General features: G+C 38.8%; 1 protein-coding gene across 1 annotated transcript; it reads right to left on the bottom strand.

The window, feature by feature from the left end:
* Position 1: 1 nt before the first annotated feature.
* On the bottom strand, positions 2 to 16,746 carry Oseg2 (intraflagellar transport protein Oseg2). Its single transcript, XM_076122736.1, has 36 exons — positions 16,612 to 16,746; positions 16,335 to 16,506; positions 15,710 to 15,902; positions 15,317 to 15,503; positions 14,987 to 15,121; positions 14,579 to 14,766; positions 14,217 to 14,356; positions 13,954 to 14,030; positions 13,768 to 13,884; positions 13,320 to 13,458; positions 12,851 to 12,981; positions 11,731 to 11,819; positions 11,505 to 11,644; positions 11,173 to 11,300; positions 10,991 to 11,096; positions 10,515 to 10,736; positions 10,004 to 10,176; positions 9,634 to 9,750; positions 9,208 to 9,378; positions 9,025 to 9,093; positions 8,700 to 8,945; positions 8,438 to 8,579; positions 8,257 to 8,357; positions 8,076 to 8,182; positions 7,617 to 7,833; positions 7,263 to 7,386; positions 6,676 to 6,840; positions 6,249 to 6,384; positions 5,849 to 5,934; positions 5,583 to 5,773; positions 5,091 to 5,345; positions 4,724 to 4,820; positions 4,199 to 4,339; positions 3,715 to 3,833; positions 2,502 to 2,613; positions 2 to 444 (listed from the first exon to the last, which is right to left on the bottom strand). Exons 1-36 carry the CDS (start codon positions 16,648 to 16,650, stop codon positions 320 to 322), a joined length of 5,097 nt encoding a protein of 1,698 aa, XP_075978851.1. The 5' UTR covers positions 16,651 to 16,746; the 3' UTR covers positions 2 to 319.
* Between the last annotated feature and the right edge of the window lie 218 nt (positions 16,747 to 16,964).

The following is a 16,964-nucleotide window of genomic DNA, read 5'->3' as shown; positions in this document are numbered from 1 at the left end:
TTCAAACCTCAAAGCTTCAAAATACAGTTTATTACTAAAAATTATTAATCAATACATATACTATTATTTTGGTTTAGAATAAATAAGCCTAATTTAAAACAAAGTTACAAAACTTAATATTCCAATCTTAATAAATTACAATTAGTACGTGAGCACACAAAAATTGCACCAATATTAATGTGTTGTACTTCAGCTACAGTAGCTACGAAGCGTAGCATTGGCTACGATTTCGTAGCAGTTGTAGCGGGCTAGCATAGAACTTGCGTAGGTCTACACAATATTTTGTAAATGATGTTTTATATGACCGTCGTTGGTTCGTCTAGACGTGGTGGTAATCAGCTGGTCCGCACCAAGCTTCTATGTGTTGCAGTAAAGTGGCAGGAGCGCCCCCGGCCCTCGACGCGCTCACCGCTCTCGACCACCACTCACGATTCGCACAACGCCCTACACACATTAAACTTATTAATTTTTTACACGAAAATGTTTTTGATTTGATAAACCAAAGTGGTTTTAAATTCATTTATACAAATACAAGAATAGATGATAAGAAATATTTTTGCTACCTTTAACTATACAAAAATTTACATCATTTTTAATAGCTTAACTTTAAATTAATGACCTCCTGTTTCTGAGGTACATTGAGCGGTAGTTTATCTATTCGATAGTGTCAAAACTCATATAAAAATACGCTATTGAATAGATAAACTACCGCTAAACGTAATCAGAAATCGGGGGTAAATGATTTACAGCAAAAAATAATCTCAGAAGCTGCAATTATAGGCTATATCAACTGCAGTATTTCTATCATCAATAATGTTCGCATACGATTAATGAGTGTGTTAAATGTTACGTCAAAGGCAATAATTATAGGTAATAAATGAAGCATGGCAAGCGAACCGCGTAACTGCCAATTAATGAGCGAGTCACCCACGCGACGTCCTACATGATACCTTACAGCCTTTACGATGGTAATTAATCACTGTTATATGCTTGAGATCGTTATTACTTGTCTTAGCGAACAATAAACCCATCCCAGAAAAGTACTTAAAGTCTTTAAAATATAGCTTGATTAGAATGACAGATGTCAAACTGTTTTGACTAGGGTTGTAGAAGTATTGATCAAAATCGATAGCGAAAAAATCGAATCTAAAATAATTATATTCGATTCAATTATTTTTGAATTAGCTTTTTACTAATTGTTGTTGTGAATCTTATTGTTTAAGCAAATTCGTATAGGACGACCAGCCCTACTTTTAACACCGCACGGAGACCTCTCCTAGTTTAGTATTAATTAGGATCAATTAAATAAAACAATGAAATTAAAGGTAAATAAAATTAATTTATTCAGTTAATGGTGCAATTCTGATGATAGGGATGAAGATGATAGTAATTAGGATGCGCAGTTAATAGTGGGCATCCTAAATCAGTATCATCCTCATCGCTATCATCAGAATCGCTGGAACAATCTTGGAGATTAATTATTAATTCTTGGTCACGAATAGTATCAAAGTGTACTTCGCGATTAACGATTAATCAGATGATTTACTCTTATCTATTGTGTCTCCTCACTAAAATTTTTGCAACATGATGTAGCCTTGTAGAGAGGTTGAAAATTATTAGGTTTATTTTTAAGACTAAAGAAAATAGTACTGATTTTTAGTTTAAAGGCTGATTGTATTGAATTATTCTGATTTCTTATTGAGGATCTTTATTTAAAAAATAGTTATAATGCTAGACAAGACAGATTTTTCGTGTTTCAATTTGTAATACTCGTTAGACGTCACTACAAAGTTGTGTGCTCTGTTTTGCTTAGAACTGTCATTTTAATCAAGCTATATTTTAAAGAGTATAGTATCAATGTAACTTTTAGTCTGTTAATAGGTTACCTATTATATTTATATTTTTAAGCTCAGAAAATCTTAAATTACAGACACTACATTAAAGCTCGTTATTACCATCACGAGACTAATAAAAAGATAATTAACCTAGATTAATCGTAATGATTTCAAATTTACTGTTTAACTGTTAAATAACAAGCTAATTAGCTGAATAATCTTATTAAAATATTAAGAGAAAGGAAGATTAAATAAGAAATTCGTTCTATAATAATGGACATTGAACATTTCCTAACAAAACGCACAATAAACAAGACTATAAATACTTTTCAGTATATACTAAAATTGATTTTAAATACGTCGTTTCGATCGAGTTATATCGATCGTGGTCACAGGCTGACTAACATAGCTGCTAAGCTCCCCCCTCACTTCGACTTCACTATTTTAAAATTGTTTGAAGTATAGTCAACTTGGGCACAGGAAGTACAGCACCAACACAATTGCTAAAGATTCATTAAAGTTTTGCAAACCTTTATCAATTGTGTTGGTTTCATATGAAAAAATAATCAAAACTAGTTCAAATTCCCACGTTCAATGTTATCCAAATGATTCAAAGTTACCCAAGTTGATTGTACTAGAGTTACAAATAAAATAAATAATTCTCACCGTTAGTGAATGTGACAAGCCTGGAGCCGAGCGGGTAGCCAGTGAGCACGCAACAAGCTTCAGTTTCCGCGACACTTGACGCGTACATACCGCGACTGTCCACTGGCAATGTCTGCGAACAAATTAACACTATTATTTTATTTAACTTGCAACATACAATAGTGTTTATTTCGACTATAAATAATTATTTAACGCAATTTTTTCATTTAAGAGCAGGCCAAGTGCGAGTTGGACTCGGACACAAAATGTTCCGTGCTGTTTTTTATACATTCGCCATAAAATTACGTTTGAGTATGGAAGTCCCCTAAATTTTATTTTTTACTTTTTTGTGTTATAGCAGTTAAACAGAAATATATCATCTGCGAAAATTTCAACTATCTTATTATCAAGGTTTATGACATACAGCTTGGTAACAAACAGACAGCGAAGTCACAGTAGTTAATAGAGTCCTGTTATTACCCTTTGGCGAACCTTAAATAATGGTAAGTGACCTTGTAGTAAACTAAAATCTCTTTAATATTTAAAGTAGTTTTCCACCAGGAGCCTGCCTATTAAACCGCTCTTTAGATAAACACAGTAACATTAAATCATAATATTAATATAATTTGATACAAGATAATACGCATCCATTACTTTTAAACGTTTAGCTCTCATCGTATAAAATAACGGGCGAGAAATAAACGTTATAATAACAGGATCAAATAACGCGTTGATTGTACCACAATGAAGTTAACAAAGAACAATTACAGCTACATCTCAAATCGGTTTAATATTGCCGACTCGTGAAACAATATATTTTGTTTCTTTACAAACTCGTTATTAAAAGCTTTCAGTTTTAGATAATATCGTGGTACTTGTTGCTCGAACTCTAATTGTGCCTAAAATATTGCATGTTGGAATTTAATTTAATAAGATAGTTAGACAATAAGTTTTCGGTTTTTCAGCTTAGCGTGTTTTCTTTTTCTAATAGGTTAAATATAGAATAAGGTAATAATAGTCCCCAGTCTTTAGTGGCCAAAAGTGCTAGCATGGAAAGTCGATATTTTTGGCGTCGTATTATTTTTGTTTAAGTGTGGAATCTTCATCAAGCACTCTTCATCGTCATAACATGATGAGTCGACTATTCAATGATTATTCAATTTAAAATCTATAGTTACAGAAGAATGGTCTATCATCATCAAATATTTTGGTGATATGAGTGATATAGGTTTACCTGTTCAACGGCCTGGTCCATGGACACAGCTAGGACCCACTCGCGCGCATCGTCCAATGCTGTACCGCGTACGCACCCGCTCTCCAATAGCAGCGGTGTACGACTCCAGTCCGTACATTCTAAATAACATAATAATACAGAATAAACACGATGCAATAACTACTATTATTAGTATGATGCGTTTCGCGGACCGTAACCATAGTTAAAAATGCTACGAGCAAACGAAGATTTTTTTTTAAGTTACTAAAAGCCAGAGTATAAACAGTACAAGATTATATTTTTTACGTAGACTATAAAGTTAGTGGCACAATCATAAAACTACTGCATATGAAAGGAGTGCGTTCACCGCCAGCTGTTAAAATTTTATAAAAACGACCTCTTTGTCGGTTCTGTTAGATATTTACCATCTAAAGTATTGTGTAGTGTCAGTTTATGAACGGACATAAAAAGATCAAAATGCTGTAGAGTTAAAAAATGATATTACCAAAGTCGGTATAATCGAGCAAATGTGCGGAGTCGTCGTCGGCGGCCTCGGCCAAGTCGAGACAGCGGTTGAGTAATACGAAGGCTTCACGCGCCCCGCCCGCGCCCTCCGCACGTACCGCCACGCCGCACACATAGTACGCTAGTGAAATATACTATAAGTTAATTTCATGGATGTTTAAAAATATGTCACGGATATAGATTTCGCTTTATAATATTTCTTATACATGAATTGTTATCTATAACTTTTTCACTTAGATAAACTCTATAAAATGTTAATGACACGGATCTAAAAAAATAAATAGCAATATAATATAAACGTTCCACCCCTTCCATACTAAAGAAGTTTAGTTGTTTCTGTAGTACCTCGTAAAACCAACTACTTGCATCTAAAAATCAAATAAACTTAACACAATGTACGCTACGCTAGAAGCTACGAAATCTCGTAGAAGTTCTCGTTTCTCTCTACGTCGCGTAGCAAATAAGCGTTGGGTAATATAAAGGGGAATATTTGGTAAGTGCTCACCGACATCTGCTACAATAATATCAGTGTAGCGAGGCAGCGCTCTCGCCGCTCTCGATGCTATTTGAGGCACGTGGAGCGCTATCAGTAATGTGATCGCCTGAAACACAATTTATGCTGCCGTTTGTTTTACATACATTTTGTAAAGTGTACAATTATTTGGAAATAAAAACAGATATAGTATACCTATTTGTTTTCCTTATATTTTCTGCATATACGCGGTAAGGTATATACGTGGATGTAAATTAGATGTGTTACTGCCCCCGGATTACACTTGGCTAAAAAGGGCACATAATGCTCCCTTTTGATTCCTTTAAGTGTGCACTAAATTCAATCATAATAAAAAAGCAATCGTAACAACATGTCTCACCTGCAAGGCTCTATCATCAGCATTAGCATTGACCATCACAGTGGCGGTATCTTTGAGCGCAGTGAGAGCTCTGGGCGCCATCGACACGCGTACCAACAGTTCACTACACACAGCCTTCGCTAGCGGTGCATCTGTGGCACTGATCGCTGACTCGATACCATGCTCCCCTGTAGTCAGGTACTGACGCAACACGTCTAACACTTGAGATAATACTTCTGGCACTTCTTCTGTTTCAATGTCTATGCCATCCATACGCTGCAATTGAAATTATTTGAAAAGGGATTGACGAATAAAAATGCCTTAAAAAATTGCTTTTAGACTTGAGATGTGTGAAGTAGCTGCGTGGTGTGCGAGGAAAAATAGATCTAGGGTTTCTTAATTGTACCGCATGTCTGAAAAATTACATATGTGCTCCATATTTTTCTCAACTAACAAGACACCGTAACAGACAAAATTAAATACAACAAAAATTGTTAGTAGTTCTTTTATTACCTGGTGTGCCTTGAACAGATGAGCAGCATATCTGAGTGCATAGTGCGGTGCCCTAAGTCCCGCGTGAGCGAGACAACGCTGCCAGTGTCCCGCTCGCGCCAGACGTTCTAGCGCCTCGGCCTCGGCCGCCGCGTCGCCTTCAGACTCGCGAGGAGCTTCTGTTTCTTCTGCTTCGTACTCTTCAGAAGGACCTTTACACATACAAATGTATAAAAAAACGGTTTTCTGAAAAGTAATTATCACAGAATTTTTTATTAAATTTTTACCTGGAGCATCCTCATCTCCAGAATATCCTTCTGTAAGAGCTGCTCGCAGTTGTTCACCGATTTCATCTTGGCCTATCGCTGCAAACCTATGTGGAACAAGATTATTATATTATACTATCGGACCCGACAGACGTTGTCCTGTCTAATAAATTAAAAAATTATTAAAAAACATTGTCCAGCGGACAAAATTGTGAATCTAAACCATTCTCAGATCCCCTAGAACACACACAAAAAATTTCATCAAAATCGGTCCAGTCGTTTAAGAGAAGTTCAGTGACATACACACTTACAGAAGAATTATATATATAAAGATTAAGAAAAGTTATGCTCGTCTCTTCACTTCTATTGATTTGACTATTTTTAAAAAATTACAATGACATAAAATTTTTAAATGAGTTACCGTTCAGCGAGCATATCAGCAGCTGCCTTTCTCCGCTTGTCATGTAGATGGTCCCTCGCCAACCGAGCAGCTCTGAGCGCCGCGCGTTCAGCCAACCTCGGAGCCGCGGCGGCCGCAGCTGCAGCACTTGCGGCTCCTGTACAAGAAGCTAGTTTAAGTAACGTCAAGTAAAATCCTAGTGCTCAAACTATACTTTTTTTTACTCTGAGATATTAAGAAATCAAATTCTAGCTTCTTTTTATGCATATAAGGACATTTATGAAACATGTAATCGAACCACGTATGCATAAAAGTTTATAAAACAGTTCTCGCGGAAACGATAAAGGAAACGGTTGTTTGATGAAACTAGCTCTTTTTGTATGTTTTCATTACATACAAGAGCATAACAGATTAATAAAAAAAACTGAAAATGTAGTAAACATGTTACCGAGTAGTCGCACGGCCTCCCACCAGTCCTCGCTGTCGGCGCAGGCGGCGGCGCGCTGCAGCAGCGCGGGCACGTCGGGCGGCACGGCCTCGCCGCCACCACCGCCGCTACCGCTGCTGTCCGGCAGGTACTCGCGGGACACGCGCGCCGCCTCGTCCCACAACTCTGAGAGTGCATGCTTTTAGTACAACTAATCGATAAGGTCCAAGAGCAATGATAGCCGAGTGGTATAAGTTAACACCTCCCGCGCAAGTGGTCGCAAGTCCGAAACCCGAGGCAACACACCAATAACTTTTCGAAGTTATTGGTGTGTATTAGAAAAAAATATCATATGCTGCAACGGTGAAGGAAAACATCGTGAGGAAACCTTGCATGCCTAAAATTTGTTTAATACATTTATTGAGGGCATACAAAATTCTCAACCCACACTTGGCCAGCGTGGTGGACTCAAGGTTTAAACCCCTCCCTCATTACGGGAGGAGGAGACCCTTGTTCAGCAGTATCAGTGTTCAATGTATATGGAAGATGATTTTACCTGAAATTACGAGAACACTAAGTTAGGCAGACACATAAACTACTTTATTTACCGAGATCCTTATAGTGTTGAACTACTTCACGAGGTCTATTAGCTCGTATCATAAGAGTTTCGAATTGAGGTAGGTCTCCTCGTTCAGCCGCAGCGCGAGCTCCTTCTACTAACACCTCTTCCACCTACATACAGAAATAATTTTAAAAAGGTAGTCAAGAAGCACATTATATTTTTATATCCAAATTCATTAGATACATTTTTTACTGTGGTTCGCGAATAAATTAGTATAAAGTTTGTTCCGTAAGGCCAACTCGTCATTACACTTGTATCATGCAAATTTTGTAGAGAATTTTATGGATATGAATATATGTATAAGGTAATGATATTCAAAAAAGAGTAAATGTTGAGTGACCATGTGCGGCGCGTGCTGCTCGGCGAGCGCGAGCGCGCGGTCGTGGTCGCGGTGCGCCAGCCACATGCGCACGGCGTGGTCGGGCGCGGCGGCGCGCAGGAACGCGGCCTCCGCGTCGTGCGGCCGCTCGTCCGCCAGCGCCGCCGCCTCGTGCCGCGCCACCTCCGCGCGCGACACGCCGCCGCCCAGCGCGCTCAGCTCCATCGCGATGTCCCACCTGCGCGCACCACACGTACACACATATTATTCAAGGAAACAACTCGCAAACTGCTAATTAGTAACTATCGCGTCACGATTGTGTGAGAACCACAGATAATCACACGAGAGCGACCCTGTGCCTTCTTGTACCTGTACTACGATCAATATGCTTTTGTAAAATAAAATAAAAGTTCATTCGAATATGTACTGTGGTGCAAAAGTAATGAAGAAACAAAAGTAGATAGTAGTAAAGAAACTTACCGTTGTGCCTGTAGTGCCCAGCGAGCTCCTAATGCGGCTAAACCTCTTGCTGCCAAAAGACGAGCAGCGGGAGCTCCGCCTAAAGCACCCGCCCATTGTAATGCCACCTAAATAAATCAATACGTTGCATTTAATAATTGCACGTGTGACTGAAACACTGAATATACGACAAAAATGTCACCTGTTGTTGAACCCCACTTGGTGCATGAGCACGTGCAACCCTTTCAGCTCCTTCCCATTGACCAGCTGAACGGTACATCTGAATAGCGCTTTTCCAATCACCTAAAATATAATCACAATTTATTAACTACACCAATGAAATATCAAAATCTCTATGAACTCTTTTTTTTACTACTACTAACCAGCCTGGACATAATAGTTTTCAGCCGCACGCAGATCTCCAGAAGCGTGCAGGGCCTGTGCTACGTGACGCCGCGTAGCTTCTAGCAGCGAGCTACGATGAGCCGCTACAAGGCGTAGCATTGCTTCGTATTGCGACACTTCCTATTATACAAACATTTTAGAACATAAAACAAACATACACGAAGTCTCCACAATAGATTTTATAAGCCACCTCACTAAGTAATGGATGCAGGGTATAGCTAGCTCAAAATCGTATCGTACCTTATACATAGAAATAGCTTCATCCGGCTCTCCTAACCCAATATAGATCTGCTCTGCCTTGCGTAACTGGCCTTCTTCTCGTAACTGTTGTGCTAAAGGCAAGTAGATGCTCCTAGTTTCTTCCTCGGTGAGATGAGCAGCTGCGAGCCTCAGTCCATCTGCCACGCGACCAGCTGTATTGTAGGCTCGAACACAACGCTCCGCCATACCACATGAAGTGAACACACGTTCTGCTGTCTCCCATTCCTTTAGACATTTAAAACTGTAAACCAAATTCTAAATAGGAGTTAATTTTATTCACTACTGAGTTACATATAATACTTACTCGAGTAGAGGTAAAGTGATCTCCAAGCTTCTCACATTGCTCCCTTATCGACTCCTTGTCATCGATAGCCTAAAAAAATATTATTATCATAAAATTTCTTTCAATCTCAATTATATTTAACAACAAATTTTTACAGAACCTATAAATTGATAGAAAACAAGACAAGTATTATCCTGCTTTTACCTGTAATATTTGTAAAGCCTTCCTATAGTGATGTGCCTGCAGTGCTGCATCGAGTGCTTCTCTGGACTGTCCCGCTTCAATGAGATGTGGCACAGCCGCACCTGCCTGTCGACACGACACCAACCACCCTCCCCATAGACCTTCTAGTCTAGTCACTTCACCTGGACAAGCCTAAAATATACATTTATTTTAGATCAATGCCCAAAAACGTCATCGCATAATAATAAGAAAAAATAAAAAATTTAACCCGTTACTGTCCCACTACTGGACAAGGGTCTCCTCCCGTAAGAAGGGAGGGGTAAGGCCTTGTGTCCACCACGCTGGCCAAGTGCGGGTTGGGGACTTTGCATGCTCTCAATAAATGTATTAAATTAATTTAAGGCATGCAAGGTTAATAATAATATGTTTGTTTAATTCCTCATGTACCTCTCTGGCAAGCTGAACAGCTCTAGCATAATTATTTCCTTTCGCATAGTACTCCACTGCAGCACGAGTATCTCCTCTCCGTTCTGATATTTCACCTGCTGTTTCCCACCATTCCTCCTAGTAACAAAATAAATCACAATATCCAAAAGAGTAAACATCTATTATGTTTACCAGTAAAATTCAAAAGGGACTAAGTTAAGGGTTTTTAAACTACTTACTATAGCGATTTTACGAAGACAAAATTATGAAAATACAAGATAACTTTGTGTTAAAAGTCTTATAAGCTGAAAAACCTAACTTTAACAATAGGCAACAGATTAATTACTATGCTCGCAAACTGCTTAAAATTGCACAGTAGTTGTGTACTTACCTGTATAAGTTGCGTGTGTACCGCCTCAACCAAATCGGAGTCTCTCAACAGTTGCGGGTGCTGGAGCAACAGCGCTGCGGCTCTACGAGACCTACCTCCCTTTAGCCATAGCTTGACTGCACCTTGAGCATCTCCAGACGCTGCTAACACTGCACCAGCTTCTCCTAAGCGACCTGTTTGGATTCAATGACAATGGACGAAGACATAATATAAAAAAAAATCCTTTTACGCCCACTAAAAGGATTTTTTTTTATATTATGTCTTAGAAATATATAGTAAATAGTAGTTAGAAAAGTATGTATTTAGAAAAAACTGTACTGAGTCGCAAAGTCAAGTAACCATTCTATATACTGCAACGATGTAGCTGTTTGTTTAAAGTCTATCAGACGGACAAAAAAAATTGTCACCATTAAATATCGTATCTACTTATATTCGCCGATATTTTCCTTATAATTCAAGTTACTAACAAATACTATATTTACAAATGCTTAATTAATTAGGCTTGGATTACCAGTAGAAGTCAAATAATCCATATGTTGTTGCTTCAGGGTGGCCACAGAGGAGCGGTCAGTTCTCTCAGCGAGTGCAATAGCCTCGGTCCACTTATTGAACTGCTTGTACATGTCCACGGCGAGGTCCGGCCGGTTACCGCGGCGGACATACCACTCTTCAGCCGCTGATAAATCACCCGCGAATATCGCGAGACGAGCGCGAACTATGGCGTTGTTTAGACCTGAAGAAACCGGGGTCATAGTTCTCGTAAAAAATGTTTACTGGGAGTCTGTAGCTATGATAGGTGACTGTTATAGGGAATGAAAGATGTGAACTCGGTTAACGTAGTGGTCTTGGAAAGGCAAAGTGAATTCCGTCACAAAAAAAACAGAGCGATGAACTCATAGCAAGCTATAATTCAAGGATAGGAAGGTTCTACAAGTTAATGTATTTTCAAGTTGGTGCTGTTATGTAAATAAAGAAATACTTTCTTACCAACTGTGACGTCACCGTCTCCTTCAGCGGCCGCCAACTCGACTGTCTTCTCCAAATAAAAGGTGCGGGCTACATCGTCGACTTCACGATAACATTTTGCTGCGAGCTACCACAAAACGACACATTTTATAATAGCTTCTTTTTTTTTCAAACAATAAGGTTTTTCTTAATGCCAATATTACCTGAACATCATCATCGGCGAGAGCTCGTTCGGCTAACTGTCTCCAAAGGGGTGCCACGTCTGCGTTATTGCTTACACCTTCCAAATATCGAGCACAGCCTGCTAGATCTCCACTACGCAGTGCATTATCTATGAAACACATAACACTATATTAAACAGCGAGATTAGAAGAATATGTATAGAGCTAAATACATAGTTAAGTAGGAGTAAGTAATGGCAAAAGGCACTCTGCTTGCTGCTAAATGAAAATAAGGCTTCATACCTGTAAAAGCTAAAATGATCTTTGAAATAAGGCAGAGTAAACATCTTAAGAAATAAATGGATATTACTGACTAAAAGCAAGTCGATGTTCATCCAACTGTAGATAGGGTAACAATCCTCCGTCCAATACGACTCTCCTCGATATAACTTCTACGGCGACAGCGCCTCCGCATTCCACCATCTCCACGCTGCCGGGGTCCCATGCGCTGTACCTATTCAACCAAACATTATTAGATATAGTACAATACACTACCATATTCTATATGTTGCATATTAATGTATATGTATGTGTCTTTACCATACTAATAGATGGGTAGGTGTCTGTGCAACAACAGCGTCGCTGTTCTCGATCCATTGGACGAAGCTCACACCACTCGCTATTATCTCCTGTTAAATACGATAAACGCATATATTACTGACTCTAGTACATATGTATATAAAACCACGATTTTTTCCCATAGATAGGCAAAGAACGCCACTGCTACGGAAGCTGCTTAAAATAACGTTTTAACCACGATACGCCTATTCTACACTAATTGATATAAAAAACTGTGAGAGAAGAAAAACGATTTTGTATTTTCACTTACGCTACTAAAAACAGCAGTCAAATTTCATATTTTACTTATTTAGTAAAAACTGAAAATATTACATAATTATTCTTTCTGCATATTGCATAATTCACGTTCATCATATTTTCACACAGACTCAGCTTGAAACCATTTATTTGTTAATGTTTAAATGCCCTACCTACAAGTGAATAACAAATGAAGAGACAAGCAAACGATTAAACGTTTTAGTGAACAAGTAAAACAGAATTCAGTTTATTTTCCGGTTTAGTAGCGGCGCGCTCCGCTCCAACCTAGTTAAAAATTTAGTTAACTACTTATTCACTTAGAGCGTGTAAACGGGGCATTCGTTTTACCAAGTACCTGGTAAACATCACTACGTTAAATGATGCATTTTAATTTATTTTTAAGTACGTTACTTTAATGAAACAGGTATTACTGACATCATTTTTATTCCACTCATTTTCCATGATCATGACCAATGTTGTGGACTATAATCATTGCACCGTCACCATAAAATGGCCGTTGAAGGAACACCGTCAGGTTTTTAGTCGGTATGCCCAAATTTAAAGCTAGAACGCCTAGCCGGCAGACCCCCGCTTCCTCCCTGGAGCACGACAAGCAGTAATGCATTTTCCTGACGAAAAAAAAGGCTAACAACACTTTGACCATTAAAAAAACAGAGGTGAGAATAAATACGTGAAGTTGTGAGTCAATGAATTGTTAAACGACGAACTAACTCCCGCAACTATAATCCCTTTTACCTATTTACTTTAAGAATTCGAGACCGGACTGCGCATTGGTTTGTCAAAGCTCCATAAAATAAGACGAAAATAGTTGGATAGATTGTACCTTATCTCCAGTATGCAAGTTGAGTATAGCAAGCCTGCGTCTCGTGTCTCTTAATAAGAGTAGTTCGCCGCCTTCGTTCAGCTCAAGCCAATCCACTCTGGCCTCGTGCCACCATTGACCTAGCTGTACGCCTAAACGGAAAAAAACATACTTGCAAATATTATACTAACAGAAGTAAAGAAAGTAAATATTCTAACATGCAATTTGGACTTATAAATTTAATTCAGCATTAATGTTCACCGAATTCAGTATCCAAGGGTGTAATAAAATTCAATATTGCTTGTGCATTTGCCATTAGCTCTATTAAGTATCTTCACGTTTATTACCATTCAGTGAAATGACAAGCAAGTACTGTATATTACTTTGTTCTGATTTTCAATAACCGTCGATTAAAAAATAAGCCGTAAACAGAAATAGGAACTCGTTTATAAAATTTAAGTTGATTATCATCTAACAATAAGACGCATACCAGTGGCGAGATCGACAACAGCTATGGTCTGTCTATCAAGCAAGTAGGCGAGGTGCTTGCGGTCCAGCTCTGATTCACTCACGGAACCCTCGTTTATACGCACACTCAGTACGTGCGGGTTCACTCGTTCTGTACGAACCTGAAAAATATTACTCTTATACCTTCGTTTTGATTCCACCCTAGTCGTTTTACTTATAATTATTTCATAGCCCTGTATGCTGTTCATTGTGTTTTTTTTTAATAGTCATGGTTCTTATGTTACGTTAAAACAGTGAAAGACAGCATAGTAGCTATTTAATGGACGTACACTAGTTGTCAAATAATAAACCGCACGGCTACTTTTATTTTGGTTCAAAAAGCTGCCGTTTATGAGTTAGTTGAAAAACATCTAGTAAGAGACAAGCAGTTCAAACGAATTGACGACTCTTTATGCCGAATATTGACTTACTGTATGTAGTACTTTGTCCAGTCCATATTCCACGACGCTAAGTTCACCAGCTCGATGCAACAAGCACGCACCACCAACTGCAGCGTACACTCGCTCACCACCACCAGACCAAGGGATCTAGAAAATATTCTATGACGTCACAAATCTGTAAGTATCTGTGATCTAAGTCTATTGATAGAGTCTTACCTCACTGGTCAAACTCCTTGCTATATCACAGAGTATCAGAGTGCTACTGGTACGACAGACTGCGTACCAATCGTTTCCTAAAAAAATACAATGATCGTGTCACTATATTGCCCTTGTGTAGTATGACCGTCTTTGGGATACAAACAATTACTTCGGCAAATTTGATCTACCTAAATGGATGAATCAGCCATTCTCACTCAAAACCAGAACAAAATAAATAAACAAACACGCTTTAGTAGTTACTTCGTCGCAGAACTTCTTACCAATAAACCGCACGTTGAATATGTCAGGAGCATGTTTTGTGGTGACGGTGAGAGGTAACGCATCATTGGCGAGCCGCGATAGTACTAACTGGCGAGGACTCACGTGTTGGACCTCTACTGTATCGCGCCATACCCAACGTCTGGAAATTATAACACAAAAAGGTATGATTTTATAATGCCCTTCCAAGAATAAGTCATATGCCAAGAGGCTCGCCCCCTAATGTATGGGATTAGCATAGTTAATTGCGGTAAATACAATATACATCTCTGCCTACACCTTCGGGTGTAACGGGCGTGATGCTTCGTATGAAGAAGTGACTAGCAATTGCTCTCAGAGCGCGAGCTATTACATTGTATCTTACCTCAGTACAGCCTCCAACTGTATAACAGCTCCGGTTTGCGACGCAATAGCCAATTTAGTCCCATCCCCGCTCCACGCGAGAGCCCGCACTGCATACAAGTTTGGAATATTCAGCATCGACAGCTCCACAACACCGGATTCCTTCACTTCTCCCACTAGACACCCGTCGAATACTCCAAAAGCCACTGTCTGTAGATCAAATAAAAACAAAATTAATATACGAAGACCCGTTTCGAAAAGATTCGTCTTCGCCAAACCTAATGCAGGTTCTGCTCGAATGTTTTTCATCAAAAATAGCAGAAAGGAGTGACAAATAAATAAACATACTTCGACGAAAATCTAATAAAATTACTTAATAGTAACTTTATTAGTTATTGATTGAGTTCTCTAAATAATAGTGTTAACATACTTGTCCAGATGGACTCGGTGCGGCTGAAATAAGATCCCGTCGGTCAGGTGGTAGCTGCGGTTCCAAGCTGCGCAGGAGAGCTCCTCGTTGCGCTTCGTACACGGCCACGCGGCCATCGCAAGATCCTACTATCAGCTGGAAACAAGCGAAAAATTATATTCCTATTCGACGCAAAGAAAACTTACAAACATGTTTAATAATATAACGCCAATATGATCTTGATTTTATCTTAAGCTTTATTCAACTGAAAATAGTACCCACATACTTTGATCTACACAAGCTGACTGAATCGTAAATAGGTAATGTAATATACAATTTATAAATACATACGTAAGGTGTCTGCAGCACAAGAGCAGTGGGTGGTAGCGCATATCGTAACAATAGTCTCCCGTTGAGGTAGAGCGTGCCGTCGACATGTCCTGATGCAAGCGTGGCCTCGCCACCACGAGCTAGAGACACGCAGCACGAACCACCCGTCCACAAACTGCTACTTTTATTACTCTTACAGTCCAACGATCTAAAAACGCAAGTTTCATTAACCTTATGATTTCACTTCCTTCTTTCAGCAGAAAAGAATATGCACAGTAACAAAATGGAACATGCTTGAACAAACAAACCACACATATCTTTGCGTATTATGATAATCATTCAAATCCTCTCCAACATTCAATGGTAAGTTGATGATGCGAACAGTAATTCATTTCTATTTTCTACATTGCATACCTTATTTTCCCATCACTAGTACCAGTAAAAAAGCCGTTGTCAGCTGGTAGAAGAGATGTGGGGGCGCCAGTGAGGGGGAACTTATTACAGATGACTTTCTTGCCGGTCCAGTCGGCGCCGACACGGTACACGAATACCATGTTATCACTCTGAGCGACACCGAGCAACTCCGAGTTGTCGCTGAACGATATACCTAGGCGAAGAATCACATAGACATCAGGGTCGGAGGAAAGGAAGCCATGGATGAGTGTCGAATATCTTATCTTACTGATAAACTGGCGGCAAATATATGCAATCATCCGTCGGTCTTCATCTTGATAAACTATATGCATAGGTACTAAGAGATGGTGAAACTAGTCATAAGGATAGATAAAAATGCAATTAAGTATTGATGATTGCAGGTCATACATACATTTTAATAAGTAGGTATTTTTGGGACCGGTGGCTAGACCCACAAACTTCCATAAAAATTAACAATGAGACTTCTACCCCGAGCACTGCGCTTTGTACATTCGTCGGTTAATTTTAATTTTAACACTGGGTATTTCTAGACCCTATAATAAAAAAAACCTGTATTCCTTCCATTTATTTAAAGAAAACTGTGAAATTGAAATATCGTCCTCACTTGTAATAACATAAGATTTTTTTCCAGCTGCGGGATCGGCAGGTTTGGTAGCGAATTTATCTCGTCTTGTACCTTCGCGATCAAAGAGGAGAACCAACCGCTCGCATGTCGCCACAGCTAATTTAACATTGTTCGGAGACCAGCAGATATCAGCAATTGGACTCTCCGCATCCTAAAAATAATATTAGGCAGAAGATATGCGCTTTTATTTAAAACCCTGTCAAGAATTTGTTTGCAAGATTATTTTAAAGTGTCATTTTTATAAAAAGAAATTTACCTGAGCCTCCACGAGCGTTTTAGAATACTTTAATCTCATTTTATAACAATCAGCTGCAATTATTTTCGAAGAATATTACCAATTTTTAATATTTACTGCTTAGTTATTGTTATGATAAGATTGCACTCGTTGCTTAGCAATAGATTTTTTTAAATTGGGCGCTTTCCTCAAAATCTTTTTAATATGGCACTCAGTCTTTTGAGATGTGCTACCTACCTACTACCTATGGTAACTTTGAATGCTGTTTAAGGAGCTGGATTTTATTCACTGTAAGAGAAGTTTATCATTTAATCCTTTGCAATAATGTGAATAAATAAAATAAATCCTGAACTTAATTTGTATAAAAACAGATT

This window comes from Anticarsia gemmatalis, chromosome 14 (assembly GCF_050436995.1).
Source record: "Anticarsia gemmatalis isolate Benzon Research Colony breed Stoneville strain chromosome 14, ilAntGemm2 primary, whole genome shotgun sequence".
NCBI lineage: Eukaryota > Metazoa > Arthropoda > Insecta > Lepidoptera > Erebidae > Anticarsia > Anticarsia gemmatalis.
Note: the sequence above shows the minus strand (reverse complement) of the source record. Positions and strands in the feature narration are given on the sequence as shown.

Coding starts and splice junctions, on each gene's coding strand:
- Oseg2 (XM_076122736.1), bottom strand. CDS start 16,650: ATGAGATTAAAGTATTCTAAAACGCTCGTGGAGGCTCAG. Junction 12,982..13,319: donor TGTTGTCGATCTCGCCACTG/GTATGCGTCTTA, acceptor TTTTCCGTTTAG/GCGTACAGCTAGGTCAATGG. Junction 9,094..9,207: donor AGGCTTTACAAATATTACAG/GTAAAAGCAGGA, acceptor ATATTTTTTTAG/GCTATCGATGACAAGGAGTC.